The sequence below is a fragment of the Triticum aestivum genome, chromosome 5B (genome assembly GCF_018294505.1).
Source record: "Triticum aestivum cultivar Chinese Spring chromosome 5B, IWGSC CS RefSeq v2.1, whole genome shotgun sequence".
Classification (NCBI taxonomy): Eukaryota; Viridiplantae; Streptophyta; class Magnoliopsida; order Poales; family Poaceae; genus Triticum; species Triticum aestivum.
The window spans coordinates 259,155,874-259,171,456 of NC_057807.1; the positions used below are offsets into that span (position 1 = coordinate 259,155,874).

Consider the following 15,583-nt stretch of genomic DNA (forward strand, 5'->3'; position numbering starts at 1 on the left):
TTCATACTCCTCCAAGACCACTGCGACTTTCCGAAACAGCCATGGACCGCCATTCATTACGCGGTTCCAACCACCCAGACACATGAATTAGGCCAGGAAGATATTTGGTTTCATGGCCTTGAAGATCACTCCTTGCGCCGCTGAGCAAGTGTTTCTCATCGCCTTGTACAAGGCGACGTGGCTGAAGGGTTTGAAAGTATGAACCCTAAAAATAGCAAGCCGGCGTGTTTCTTCTATCGGTCCTTCAATCTCTCTAGACAGATCCAGCTCATCCTCCTCCTCCCCATGGAGGTCCAGCCCCGAGAACCTATCCTCCAGATTTGCCTCCGGTCCTGGCTGATCACGACCATCTCCACTTCCTGACGCGCCGCCGGCCGGCGCCTTACCATCACCTCTTCCCGCCATGCAACCAGACAGGAACAGCCAAGAACTCTCCAGGATCACGCCCAGGTTGATCCACAATCTCCCCGAACGCGAAAATCTGATGTATGCGTGATATAGATGGAACCCTAGCGGCGGCGCCGTAGGGGATAGTTGGAACCCTAGCTGCCTAGGGGAAAATATATGTGGAGAAGAACAGCATCTCTACTACCTGCCTAAACAAGCGGTTAGCCTTGAAGATGGCCTAATTAATCGAGCCCAGAAACCAATCGCTGCAAAGACCGTTCCTGCTCGTGCGGAGAAGGAAAATAATTACGTTCACCAAAATTGTGTTTCACGTCCACAGCATTAACACATGCCTCAAATTTTAGTTAAGATTCAAAATTATCTTCTACTCCCTCCATTTCTAAATATAGACGTACTTTGGAGTGTAGATTCACTCATTTGCTTCGTATTTAGTCCATATTGGAATCTCTAAAAGGATTTATATGTAGGAACACAGGGAGTACTACTCTGTAACTTAATATAATACATTTTTTTACACTATGATGGTGTCAAAATCAGTGTCAGAAAATGACTTCTTTTAAGTTACAGAGGGAGTACCAGAATTCCCCACCAATGGTACTAACAGGTTCTTCGAGGCACTTGCCACTTCCATAAAGAAACCCCTCCTAAATAGTTTAAATGCCTCCCGCAAAAATAGATGTTTAATTGCCACTATCACTTGGTTTTTGGGGTGAGGACGCCAAGTCCACCCATGAAGGGCCTCAGCGTCTCCGGAATCACCACCGTACCATCCTCTTGCTGAAAATTCTCCAAAATGGATATGATCAGGCGAGGAACAGCGACTGCCGTTGCGTTGAGCGTGTGGACAAACTGCGTCGGACCTGAACTACCCCATTTCCCTTTCTTGCTGTTCGTCGACGGTGGAGGCTCCAAGGGTGCTGGCCGGAACCGGATACCCAGCCGCCTGCTCTGGTAGTCCGTGCAGTTTGATGCACTTGAGATCTGCGTATGTTTTGAGCAGGAAACATGAGAACTGCTCAAAATGGATACAAGTTGCCAGGGCGCAAGAAATACTTGCTGCCTACCTCACCATACCGATCCAGGCCTGGCATCCATGCCTCAATGTCATACTTTCTGTAGGCTGGAGCGCCCAAATCTCCTGTTGCCATATCCAAAGTTCTACGAGAGAGGAGAATAACCTTATTGGCCTTGGAACGTTTATGACTTAGAAACTCACAAGAAGATCAGGAAATACTTGAAATGAAGTCCAAGTGATGCATAAAGATTCTCTTCGATGGTTATAAGTTCTTCATGGTACTTGTCACTTTCCTCTGGCCGACAGAATATGAACATCTCAACCTTGCTAAATTGATGTACTCGGTAGAGGCCCCTGTTCAAGACAGATTAACTGAAACTCAGCAACTTCACAAAAAAAAAAAGAGTAAACGATTTCATTACGGACTTGAACCATCATCAATCAGTAATTTCTATATGAGCATACTATAAGGAAACTTCCTAAATCAAAACACACACTCAAAGACAGCCTTTAAGGGAAGAAGAGAACAGAGATACCTAGTGGCAGCACCTGCGGCACCTGCTTCTGTGCGAAAACAGTGTGAATATGCCACATATTTTAGAGGTAAATCAGAGTCGGCAAGGATAGAGTTCATATGGATGCCTCCAACGGGAATTTCTGCAGTCCCTATGAGGCACTGATCACTGTTATCTATTGAATAGACCTACATAAAGATGGCACAAGTGATTATTTCAAATCATCATGTAAGGGACATAAAGATGTCATATGATTTGATTCTGCACAGTACTATTGAATATTGAATAGTAACAAGGTACCACTATAACCTGCCATAACACACTGGCAGAAAGCATATAGTACAGAAATTGCACTTATATAATTCTATTGCTTGAGCATCTGTGCAACAACAACAAAGCCTTTCAGTTCCAAACAAGTTGGGGTAGGCTAGAATTGAAACCCATAAGATATTGAAACCAAGTCATGGTTCTGGCACATGGATAGCTAACTTTTATGCACCCCTGTCCAATCTTTTGTGATATTCTAGTCCTTCAGATATCTCTTTAGGGACTCCTCCCATGTTAAGTTTGGTCTACCCGACCTCTCTTGACATCATCAGCACACCTTAACCGTCCGCTAAGCAATGGCGCTTCTAGAGGCCTGCATTGTATACACCCAAATCATCTCCGATGATGTTGGAAAAGCTTATCTTCAATCGGTGCCACCCCAACTCTACCACATAGATCATCATTCCAGACCCGATCATTTCTTGTGTGGCCACATATCCATCTCAACATGCCTATCTCTACAACACCTAGCTGTTGGACATGTCGCCTTTTAGTTGGCCAACATTCGGCGCCATACAACATCGTAAGTCGAGTCGTCCTATACAACCTGCCTTTTAGCTTTTGTGGCACTCTTATCACAAAGAACGCCAGAAACTTGGTGCCACTTCATTTATCCAGCTTTGATTCGATGACTCACATCTTCATCGATATCACCATCCTCCTGCAACATTGACCCAAAATATCGAAAGGTGTCCTTCTGAGGTACCACCTACCCATCAAGGCTAACTTCCTCCTCCTCGTGCCTAGTAGTATTGAAATTGCACCTCAGTTTTAGCTCTACGAAGCCTAAAACATTTCGATTCGAATGCATGTCTCTACAGCACTAACTTTCTATTAACCCCTGTCCGACTATCGTCAACTAGCACCACATCATCCGTAAAGAGCATACACCATGAGATATCTCCTTGCATATCCCTTGTGACCTCATCCATCACCAAAGCAAAAAGATAAGGGCTCAAAGCTGACCCTTGGTGCAGTCCTATTTTAATTGGAAAGTCATCAATGTCGCCATCACTTGTTCGAACACTTGTCACAACATTATCATACATGTCCTTGATGAGGTAATGGACTTTGTTGTCATTCTTGTCATTCTTCTTAAGCGGCGCTCAACGACTCTCTCTCCCATAACTTCATCAGCTTAATTTCATGGTAATTAGCACAATTTTGAACATCTTCCTTGTTCTTGAAAATTGGTACTATTATACTCCGCCTCTATTCTTTGGTATCTAGTTTGACCGAAAAATGAGGTTGAAAAGCTTAGTTAGCCATACTACCGCTATGTCTCCAAGGCCTCTCCACACCTCAATGGGGATACCATCAGGATCCATCGCCTTGCATCCTTTCATCCTTTTTAAAGCCTCCCTGACCTCGAGCTCCTGAATTCGTCGCACAAAATGTATGTACGTATCGTTAAATGAATCGTCGAACAGCTTGTCAAAGTAATCTCGCCATCTATGCTTGATCTCCTCGTCCTTCACCAGAAGCCGATCTGCTCCATCCTTGATGCATTTGACTTGGTTGACATCCCTCGTCTTCCTCTCTTGGATCTTGGCCATCTTATAGATGTCCCTTTCGCCTTCCTTCGTGTTAAAACATAAACGCTGGTAGAGGTCCTCATACGCCTGACCTCTTGCTTCACTCACATCTCGCTTTGCGGTCTTCTTTGCCACTTTGTACTTCTCTATGTTGCCTGCACTCTTATCCAGGTGTAGGCGTCTGGAACAGTCTTTCTTATCCTTAATAGTCTTCTGGACATCATCGTTCCACCACCAGGTATCTTTAGCTTCGCTTCTACTACCCTAGTCACCCCAAACTCCTGTGACGCTTCCTTCCAAGTGCAAGTCTTCATCTTCATCCACATATTGTTTGCATGACCTCCTTAATAGCCTTCTGCTTGAAAGCATGAGTTGCCTCCGCCTTGAGCTTCCACCACTTCATTCTAACGACTTTGGCGCGCTTATCCTACTAGACACGAGTCTGAAAGCGAAAGTCAGCCACCACAAGCTTATGTTGAGGGACAACATTCTCTCTAGCTATCACCTTACAATTGAGGCAAGCATGCATGTCTTCTCTTCTCGAGAGGATGAAATCAATCTGGCTAGAATATTGTCCACTATAAGAAGTCAATGGATGGGATTCTCTCTTTCTAAAGAGGGCGTTATCTACAATCATGTCATAGGCTAAAGCGAAGCTTAAGACATCCTCTCCTTGATTCATGTTACCATATCCAAAGCCCCCATGCACCCCTTCAAAACTTGTGTTAGATGTACCCACTAGCCATTGAGGTCTCCTCCTATGAAGAGCTTCTTGCCAATAGGTACACTCCTAACCATATCCTCCAGGCCTTCCCAGAACTCCCACTTGGTGCTCTCACTATGGCCTGCTTGCGAGGCATACACAATGATAACATTGAGAACTAAGTCTCCAACGACCAGCTTGACCAGGATAATCCAGTCCCCTTGCCTCTTTTTGAGTCAATTCTAGAACATCTTTCATCTAGGTAGTTAACGATGTAATATGTAACAATCTTGTCTGCTTTACTTAAGCTAAACCTTTCTATTACAGTCAAATTGGTAATCATTACAATGAGCAGGATACAATGTAAGTGACTGTCAATATAAGTGACTGTGCAAGGCCACCGAGAATAGCTAAAATGTACCTCCCTCTAACAAAACTACAAAAATGGAACTGAAATTGTTAATTGGCCTGCATTGACCATCACAGCAACCTGGCCGCACATTAGCACTAACCAAATAATCAACAAGAAGTAGAGCTTTGTCCCCGCATGAAGACTGGCTGCGTCGCCAGATCAAGGCCTCCTATCTAGGCCTTGCTTCCCTGGAGCGCTCCATCGCTCGCCAACGCGCCCGCCTTGCGACCCTCAAAGACGGCGACGCCAACACATCCTTCTACCACCGGCAGTGCTCTTATAGGCGGCAGAAGAACACGGTGCACAGCCTGGTGGTTGACGAGGAGATCATCACGGACCAGGGCGACATGGCCGCGGCAGCTTACACGCACTTCGACGCTCTGCTTGGCACCGCGCGCCCCGGGAGTGCACTCTGTACCTCTCCGCCCTCATCACACCTGCCAACCTCGACGACCTCGATGCACCTTTTGACGCCGAGGAGATTTGGCAGGCCGTCAAGCGTTTACCCGCGCGCAAAGCACCCGGTCCCGACGGCTTCACCGCTGACTTCCTGCGCGCATGTTGGCCCATCGTCAAGCAGGACCTCATCGACGTGTTCCAGCAGCTCTACGCGCTCCGGGGCCGAGGTTTTAGCTGCCTTAACCAGGCGCTCCTCACGCTGCTGCCCAAGCGCGCGGATGCTCGTTGCCTTGGAGACTACAGGCCGATAAGCCTCATCCACCTCGTCGCCAGGATCTTCGCGAAGGTCCTCTCGCTGCGACTCGCGCCCAAGCTTAATGCCCTCGTCAGCGCGAACCAGAACGTGTTCATCCCTGGACGCTCGTTGCATGACAACTTCGTCCTCGTCCGGCAGTCCGCGCGCCTCCTCCATCAGCTCAAGGCCCCCCGCTTGCTGTTGAAGCTCGACTTGGCACGTGCCTTCGACTCGATCAGCTGGTCATTCCTCTTCGAGGTCCTGCGCCAGTATGGATTCGGCAGCCGCTTCGTGGACTGGTTGGCCATCCTCCTTTCATCGGCCAGCACCAAGGTGCTCCTGAACGGGAAGCCCGGCCCGACAATTTGGCACCGTTGCGGGTTTTGAGAGGGTGATCCCCTCTCGCCCCAGCTATTCGTCCTCGCGGTCGACACGCTTTGCCGTCTCCTTCACCGAGCCACCGAGACGGGCATCTTGCAGTAGCTTCACCCGCGGCGCCTGATCCCTGCCGTCTCGCTATACGCGGACGATGTGATCTTATTCTGCTACCCCACCCAGGGCGACACCATGGCTGTGGAATGAGTCCTGCAGCTCTTTGGACGCGCGTCGGGCCTCCAGGTGAACTTCCTGAAGAGCTCGGTCACCCTCATCCGCTGCAACGGCGATGACGTGGCACCCATCATTGACGCACTTGGCTGCCCCATCGTGGACCTGCCTATCACATATCTTGGCATCCCGCTCACGGCCAAGCGTCCCTCCGCTGCCCTGCTTCAACCTATGGTCGACAAAACTACTGGCATGCTGCCTACCTGGAAGGCGTGCCTCATGAACAAAGCTGGCTGCCTCGCGTTCGTCAAGGCCGTGCTCAGCGCCATCCCCATCCATCAGCTGCTGGTGCTAGCACCCCCGAAGCGGATCATCAAAGCGCTTGAGAAGATACAGAGGGGATTCCTCTGGGCCGGACGTGCCGAAGCCAATGGCGGCAACTGCCATGTCAATTGGCGGCGCGTCGCACGACCGATCTCGCTTGGAGGACTTGGTGTCCACAACCTTGAGCGCACAGGCCTCGCCCTCCGCACACGTTGGCTGTGGCTAAGCCGCACCGACAGCGTCAGGGCTTGGAGTGGTCTCGACCTGCAGTTCTCCGCCGACGAGTGCGCCTTTTTCTTTGCCTCGACCACCATGCAGATCGGCAACGGCCAGCTCGCCTTGTTTTGGGAGGACCGCTGGATCGACGGACGCTCCATCCGCGAGATCGCGCCGGCGCTATATTCTTGCATCCCCAAAAGACGCCGCAAGCTGCGGACGGTGGCGGATGGCCTTCAGGCCAATGGTTGGGCGCGCGACATACAGGGCACCATTGGGATTCAGGAGATCGGCGAGTACCTGCAACTCTGGCACATGATCGAGCACACCACGCTCTCCGCCGAGCCGGATCATCTACTCTGGAAGTGGAGCTCCAAGGGCACCTACACTGCGCAGTCCGCCTACACTGCTACGTTCCACGGATCCACCCCATGTGATGCCTGGAAGCTCACTTGGAAATGTTGGGCGCCGCCCCGGGTACGCTTCTTCCATTGGCTCGCCCACTTAGACCGGTGCTGGACCGCCGACCGCCTCGCCCGTCGCGGCCTGCAGCACCCCGCGCGCTGCCCGCTCTGCGACCAAGCGCCGGAGACCATCCAGCATCTCCTCCTCGCCTGCCCGTTCTCTCGGCAGGTGTGGTACGAAATCCTGAGCTGGCTTAGGGTTCCCTGCAGCCCGCCTGATGGCGAGCCTTCAACCAACACCTGGTGGCTATCCGTGCGGCAGCACACGCCCAAGCCGATGCGCAAGGGCTTCGCCTCCGCGACGGAAGCATCGGAACGATTGCGTCTTCGACAGAGCGAGCCCTTCAATAGCTACGCTACTGGCTAAGATCAAGGAGGAGGCGACCCTTTAGGCCAAAGCCGGCGCGTTGGGCCTGCGTGCTCTCATTCCCCAGACCTGGGATGTACACTAATTGCAACACCCTCGCGCTGTATGATTGTCTCCTTGGAGGATGTAACTAAAACCCCTTCCTTTTCCATGCAATGAAACGCAAGTCTTCTGCGTTTTCTCGAAAAAAAGAACAAGCAGAATACTGATGGAAAACATATCACATGAAAACAAAATAAGGCACTAAATCATTGACATGGACAACAACAATAACAACAAAGCCTTTCAGTCCCAAACAAGCAGTGGCTGTTCTAATACTGTTGATAACAAAAGTAACCAAATACTACGTTTAGAGACTGCATACCTGAGTATTTTGGGCCCTTGGCTGGAAGCCGCATCTCTCAACAACAGAGGATCTAACAATCTCTGGAGTTATGAGTGGTGTGAAACCCTTCTTTGAGACCTCAGCAATACCCCAATTTACAAGGGCCATCTCCAACAAAACAGCTTCATTCTTCAGGTAGTAGAACTTTGAACCACTAACCTGCGCAAGACAGTAACAAACTTTTTGTAGAAAAGAGCAGGACCAATCTGGGCATCTACTCATATCAGGACTTTGTACTATAAGGCAAAATAACTAGAGCCTTCCAGCGAGCATATATTGACTTAATATCGTTTAGTACAAGTATCCTGTATGACTAAACCAGGTGGTGCCAACTACTGGTTTTTCCTGCTTCCCCATTCAGCCACCTCTCTGCAACAATTTCAAGTTTTCAAGTTTCAACCCTCAGATAAAGTTAACCAAAACCTCGTTAGCCAGTCTATTGGTGGAGGCTTGGAGCTATCAGTTAGATTTTCACCTTAAAGCTTTGGCACCCATCCCTTCCTCTCCCCACTACCGCACCAGTTTATACCTCCCCTTTACTTTCTCCTTCACCAACCCGGCCGTCGAGCCTCCACTGCATGAATGAGAATTCTTTCACCGCAACAGAGTTCTGCCTCAAGGAATTGGCAGACGATCTCTTCCCTCAAACGTGGCAATCTCACAGCCATAGGCCTCCTTACCCCGTCCACGTGCTGCACTCCAGTCCAAGCCCCCTAATGCCTCCTCCACATTCTGATCTGGCTTCTAGAGGATCTCTGTCAGGATGTTCCCGACACATGCACCCATCCCACAACTATTCTGCTTGCCTCCGTGCTATCGCCTAGGGTGACTTCAAGCACTTCAGATGTAAGCGATCCACCATGATGGTTGCCCATCCGCAGGCTGTCACATCTCTGTCCTCCAGCTCTCCTCCCGCTCTTCATACTCCCAGTTTCTTCACTTTTATGGATGTGAGTTGCAGCTCCCGTCAGATTATGTCACTATGCAAATTTCATATGATTACTGAAGATCTCGTCTGAGTGGTTAATTCTCCCTGTGTCAGTTCCTTCTCAGACCAATTTGCTGCTACTTTGCATTCAGATGTGGTATAAGTTTCTATCGTTTCGGTTAGTTTATTTATTCCGCTGAAACATTTGATAAATTGCTAATAGATGTATGCTTTTCTCTTTTGCCTTTTCAGTATCACAACTGTTGCTTAGTGGCATGCACACCAGTGTTCGCCAAAATGACAAACCTCCAGAACTGGATGTGTACTTTTGCATGTCTACATGTTAATTGTAGCTACTGCAGCATTTCAGCAGCAAAACTGTAATGTGATTGCTTACATATCATCAGATGGAGTTAAAGTAGGCAGTTCAGATATCAATATGTTTTTATCTCTATGCTCATATATCATGCCATCGAAAGGCATTTAAGACAATGACTCGATCCCCTTCTGTGGCATTAGATATTAATCATATATGTTTCCATCGATCCCCTCGAGGACAGTCAATCGTTTATGCCTGATGTCTATTGTTTCTATGATTGGCAAATGGCAATGTAGGCTACATCAAAGGCATTGGTTATCTGCAGTAAGTGAGGGTGTCTCTTCACTCTCTTGAGATCAAGCATAAGAGATGTTCCTGATTGAGCTGTTCCTGGGTGATTCAAAACCCAAAACTGTTGTGCTACAAAATCTCTGTATATCTTTCTATACCCGAAGCCTACTTCCTTGAAACTGATGTGCTTGAGAGTAGGCAAACTTCAGCTGTGAATTATATTAGTACGTTTGCTCAAGATTCTGGTATTTGAATTATATTTTTCTTACTTGCCACCTTCTTGATGTCCATATTCGTGGTTGTTTCACACTAACATAGGAGCTATTTATCATGAACCTGGATACACAACTTATATTGCGGTGGGCTGATTGACTCAAATATGAGATTGTGGAGATGTAAGTAAACCCTCGCTCACGACATGCTCTTGATACTAATTAAGTTGTACGGAGTCAATGAATACAACAGAATCCCCTCCCACTCACCTGGTGAGATGTACTGCGCAATACATTAGGTAAATTGATACACTTAGCTCACAGGAAGCACCCTATCTCAATTGCTTTTGAGTCATGTTGCTATTTTCTGGGGAAAAGTGTTAGATGCTAACTATTGTTGTTTTGCTATGATTATTTTGGTGTTTACTTTAGTTTACCCTGATAATTCCAATAAGCTATCCATAAATAAATGTAATGATATACCTGTCATTGTGACTATGTATAATTTATATGGGATTTGAAATTTATTTATCTGTCATTTCAGATATCATTTACATGTTCATGGGTTATTTGATCTTTTTCTATGAACATATATAATGTAGTGAGGATTTCTTCTATACTAGAAGGACTGGGTGCGCTGTTGGTGTTGTTAGGTTTTCATATACTATTTTTTACTCCCTCTGATTCAAAATATAAGGTGTATTAATTTTTAGAAAATTCAAACCCCTTTAAGTTTGACCAGTTTTGTAGAGAAATGTACCAATATTCACAATATCAATCAGTATCATTAGATTCATCATGAAATGACTTTCAATATTTTATTTATTTAGTAACGTGGATGTCGATATTTTTGGCTCTGAACTTGGTTAAAGTTAAAGAAAATTGACTTTCAGAAAAACAAATAGACCTTATATTTTGGAACCGAGGGAGTATTTGGTTTGGCGAGTGGGGAGATGATTGAGTGTGTTTTTATTTTTATTTATAATACGGTGTTTTGCTCCGATTGATTTGAAAAATTGTTGACTTGGTCAAAATCGTGAATCAAATCCAAAATGAAATACCTCAATCCAATGTAAAAGCTCCAAAATTAAGGAGCATAGTGTAAGAGAATTGAATGAGGGAGCTCCTTTAGAAATTGTTGATCTGGTCAAAACGGGATGACCCAATTCCAAATTGGAGACCTCAATTGATTGTGAGGCCTTAAAAACTAGGGAGCATAGTGCTATAGATAATGGTTTAGTCAACAATCCAATTTGCAGGTCATAGCCAAAGAGCCAATGAAGACATGAAACCAAAAAAGAGTTGAAAGGATTTGCCACTAATATTTATATAATTGGGTACAACAAAGCATTTCAAATGAGTGTGTTTCTATTATGTAAATCGGAATTGCAATTTGCTGGTCAACATACCGAAATCTACTATGAGGATACCTCAGTATTCAGTCAAAAAATAGAATTACTATGAGGTTACATACATGTATCTGTTGTTACTGAGAGTTTGACAACCCATGCTTTTCTCCTTAACTTTTAATTCTAACTGGTAGTCCTGTTTCAGCTTAAGTACAAATATATACTTTCTTACAGTTATACCTCAGAAGCTGCATCAAAGTCGAATAAATCAAGGTCCTTCCCAAGCTGAAGGTGGTCTTTAATGGGGAAACTGAAGCTTCTCTGACTGCCTACCTATATAACATAACTGAAACAAATTATGAAATGTTGAAAATACATAAACGGCATTACCTTGAAAAGAAAAAAAGCAACAGTACTGCAGATGAAGTTATACGGAAATCCACTACCTCCTTTCTGGTGACAGAGCTTTCCTCATCCCCTACAGGCACATCTGGATGTGTAGTATTAGGAATGCTTTGTGCTTCTAACTGAAGCTTGTCAGTTAGCTGAACAAGATCCTCTTCTAGTGCAATAAGGCTTTCTTTCAGGTTTTTGCCTAAAATATCCCAAAATGAGTCAAAAATTATAAGCTGCCGAATTCTATTTGCAAATACTTGAATGTCAGAAAACACTCATAATAATTCTACCTTCGTCAACAAGGGCTTGTCGCAAAGACGGGTCTAGTTTCTCTTTCATTTTGTTAGCAACTGCATTTCTTTCAGCTCGGAGCCGTTCGACCTCCTGTCATTTGCCATGATTAGGAATTGTCGCAATGCTTTTGTTACCTCCATATTATACAGTACAGAACTAATTAACCAATTGTATTCAGTTAATGAATGTAAAGACAGATGTCTTCAATAGTTTTATAGACCTTGTGGGATGGAACAGTTTAAAGGGAACAGAATGAGAACCATGCACTGAGATGTGAATGAACAAGGAACTTACAAACTTTGCAAATTAACTCGGTGACACAACAAATTGACTGGCGGGCAATCTTACATCAGTTCAGTGCAACCAAACTCTGCTAATGATTGAGCTTTTCATAATGCAATGTCATGTGGGGCATCCCCTTTAGGCGCAGGAGACCTACACAGGGGGCCACAACGCCAGCAGATGTAGGCAGTAGTGGCTAAAGGAAAGGATTAGTCGTATCCTTTTAGTTTGGCTAGTTCGTTATATTGCAAGTTTGCTTAGATTATGCCTTAGGCCTCAAGTCTTGTAACGTGGGCTACATAATGCTCACCTCTAATCTCTGATCAATCAGGAATAAACCAATCTATTCTCCCTCATGTTATTTCTTCCCCTGCCTTTGCTGTGTGACAGCCACTCTCCAGCTGGCGTCACGCTGCAAAGGTCCAGGGGGTTGGCGCTTACTTCAGAAGTTCAGATAGCTACCGTCTCCGCTCTAATCCTCCTCAAATCACCCACCACGTGACAGCAAACATACTCGTTCTGATTCAGTATTGACGTTTGGCAAGACAAAATGCATGTCATAATATATCAGAAGGCATATCTGGAAGAGCTAAACAAAAGCACAGGGTTAGAATGACTGTACGTGTTATAGGTCTAACAGGGTGTGTCTGGAAGAGCTCAACAAAAGCTCAGGGTTATTAGTATGACTGTATGAGTTCCTCCTATGCCCTACTTCTAACTTTTATGGGTAGCCAGAAAAGTTGCGTGCGATTTCCCGCATATTATTTTTGAGTATGCTCCTAGAGAGACTAATTGTGCTGCCATGATTTAGCCAAACTAGCTAGAAGTAAGGTGAGTGCGGGGTGGATGGAAGATCCACCCGTAGAGATTGTTGATACTCTTGTAAAAGATACTATGGTGATCACCTTCCAATAAAGAGTACTTTGATGTCAAAATAAGATGTCGTAATAAGAGTGTTGTTTCGGTGATCATAAGGTGTAAGGGCATTTCTAACCGATCCCTTATCCGGCCGTAAGGGAGTATATTTGGCTTTTTTCTCCTCTAAACCGCACCTAGCCGATCCCTTATAACGGTTAGTGGAGTAAAAATTTTACTCCATGCCCATTGCTCTCCTTATATTTACTCCGGCTCGCGGTGGCCGAGTAAAATTTCCCCACTCTCTCTTCCTCTCCCCCGCCCCACTCCCCGATCCGCCGCCCTCCCTCCTCCCGATGGCCGGACGGGGTGGCCGCCGGTCCCCTCCTTCGATCCGCAGCGCGGATCCCGCACCGCCATGCCCGCGGGTCGTCGTCTGCGGCCGCTTCCTCGAGCCGCCACCGCTCGGCCGATCCGCCCGCCGCCGCGCCCCTCACGCGGTTTGAGGACTTCCCGGACCTCCCTCCGCCACGGCCGAAGACGAGGACCTACATGGGCGTCCGGCAGCGGTTGTGGGGGACGTGGGAGGCCGAAATCACGAACCACGAGACCCACAAGCGGAAGTGGGTCGGCTCATTCGACACCGCCAAGCTCACTACCATAGAATACGACCGGTGGCAGGTCCGGTTCCACAGCCGCGACGCGCGGCTCAACTTTCTGTTCGGCACGGCTCCAGTTCACCTCGTCCCGCCAGAGCCGGGGGTGGTGACCGCTCGGATGGCGCGGAAGGACAGGGAGGCGAGGGAGCGCCTCAGAGGCCGAGGCCGCCGACGAGGCCTACATGGATGAGCTCCGCCGGCAGTACCCGGAGCTAGTGGAGGCGGAGCGGGCGATCTTTGCCATCAATGACGGCGAAGTTATCGTCATCTCCGACGACGAGGGCGGCAACGACGAGGGCGAGGAGGGCGGCAACGCGGGTGGCAAGGTGGGCAACGACAACGAGATCAACGTCGAGGAGTGGTGGAGCGTCTTCCCCGACGACGACGACGGCACCGGCCCAGACCCAGCTCTCACCGAGGGTGGCCTCACCCGAAAAGATTGGCTCGACCTCCACTTCGCCCTAAACTAGTTTAAGTTTAGTTTTAGGTTAAATTTATGTTTAATATTCGGTTCCGAGAACTTTGTGTTGAACTTATGTTTAAATGCATCATCTTTGGTTCAAATTTGATTGAGTTTGTGCAAATTTAGTTTTACAACGCTAACTTTAGGGGATCGGCTAGGTGCGGCGAAATTTCAAATTTTAGTGGAGTATATATACTCCACTAAGGTACGTACCCTGCTAACTTTTAGGGGATCGGAATGCCCTAAGGAGAATGAATACTATCTCCAGGATATTTTGTTTGATGGGCTACCCCTAGACAAGCTCCTGGCCCCTGGGCATATACACCTGATGCCTAATCAGACATCCACAACGCAGATACACGCACAAACATCGAACTAACAACGATGATTCACAATTTACTCTCAGTCTTTTAGCTCTGATTCTAACTTACATAATGCCTACAGCTACCATGCGGTACAATAATCACAGGGCATGGCTGGCTATTATTGCAAAAAAAAAATGCTGAACAGTGCCAGTCCATCATTCATATAGCACAGCTCAAACAACAACTCGGGCATAATCCCAGATGGAAGTTATTACCCTTTGATAAGAATCATCTCATCTGACAGATACCCTTTTTTTTTTGCGGGTGACCCATCATACCCAATGTCTATCCGTTCTATTGGAGTATACAGTCCAAAAACAAATCCGGAGTGCAGCAGTAGCAATAACAGGCAGGTCACTGACCTTCTGCAGCGCGAGGTACTGATCGTAGAGCTGGAGGACGACGTCGAGGTTGGCGGCGGAGTTCCGATTCCGGATGTTGGTGGCGACGACATCCCTGTTGTCCCGGATCCACTTGAAGTCTATCGCCGCCTTCCACTGCGGCCTCGTGGCACCACCACCCGCGCCGCCGCCGCCTGTACCAAACTAACACAGCTCAGATGGCAGATTAGGATAAATGAGATGGCTTTTTTTCTTATTAGGAACTCGTTTTATTTCTTTACTTATGGTCTCAGGTTCGACTGCGGTGGTGGCGGCGGCGGAGGAGAACGAGAGGAAGCGGATAGGATGATAGCGGAGGAGGGAGAAGGTTAGTGTCCGGAGCGGGGGAAAGGATGGCGTTGTGGCAGCGGCGGAGGATAGGTATCGGCCGCAGGTCAGCATCTCGCCGGAGTGGGAAATGGCCGGCGGGCGGCGGATGGAGGGGGATAAGAGACTTGCGACTTGCAGAATGGCAGCCTCGCCGTTTTATGGCCGTCCAAGCGGTGTCCTTGGGTGGAATGTGAGCCGTCCGATCACTATTTTGCCATTAGGCCATCTCCACCCCGCGACCCCAAAACGTTCGGGTCTGTCTGTTTGGTTCTACACGGACAAATAAAGCGGCCCAACGCGCAACCCCATGCATAAAAAGACGTCCGCTTCTGGTCCGCTTTGCCCCATCCTGAGCTCAAATTTGGTTCGGCTTTGCGGTCGAGCGGACGCTTTCTCGTCCGCCCGTCCGCGCCTGGACCCACTTGTCACCCACTCATCACTCCCACCGGTCTCTCCCTCCCCTTTTCTCTCTCTCTCTCCTCGTCACAGCAGCCACAGCAGCGGCGGCTCCTCGGCAAAACGCGGCAAGGCCGGCGCTGCTGGGGACGC

The 15,583-nt window shown here is 47.7% G+C and overlaps 1 protein-coding gene across 2 annotated transcripts; it reads right to left on the minus strand.

The window, feature by feature from the left end:
* Window positions 1-890: 890 nt before the first annotated feature.
* LOC123111263 (serine--tRNA ligase, chloroplastic/mitochondrial) lies at window positions 891-15,223 on the minus strand. Of its 2 annotated transcripts, none has more exons than XM_044532021.1 (10): window positions 14,947-15,223; window positions 14,687-14,859; window positions 11,697-11,790; window positions 11,457-11,605; window positions 11,251-11,343; window positions 7,891-8,070; window positions 1,960-2,126; window positions 1,643-1,777; window positions 1,473-1,566; window positions 891-1,389 (listed from the first exon to the last, which is right to left on the minus strand). In XM_044532021.1, the coding sequence occupies exons 1-10, from the start codon at window positions 15,104-15,106 to the stop codon at window positions 1,102-1,104; spliced, it is 1,533 nt and encodes a 510-aa protein (XP_044387956.1). In that variant the 5' UTR covers window positions 15,107-15,223; the 3' UTR covers window positions 891-1,101. The 2 variants fall into 2 exon arrangements, with proteins under 2 accessions (XP_044387956.1, XP_044387957.1); XM_044532022.1 differs by having other exon boundaries at window positions 14,687-14,869; window positions 14,947-15,157.
* Window positions 15,224-15,583: the final 360 nt, after the last annotated feature.

What these genes read in the sequence shown, in the direction of transcription:
- LOC123111263 (XM_044532021.1), bottom strand. Translation starts at nt 15,106, where the DNA reads ATGCTGACCTGCGGCCGATACCTATCCTCCGCCGCTGCCACAACGCCA. An exon ending in AGTCGAACCTGAGACCATAA is followed by an intron (nt 14,860 to 14,946) that starts GTAAAGAAATAA and finishes AGTTTGGTACAG; the next exon opens with GCGGCGGCGGCGCGGGTGGT. An exon ending in GCCTGGATCGGTATGGTGAG is followed by an intron (nt 1,390 to 1,472) that starts GTAGGCAGCAAG and finishes AAACATACGCAG; the next exon opens with ATCTCAAGTGCATCAAACTG.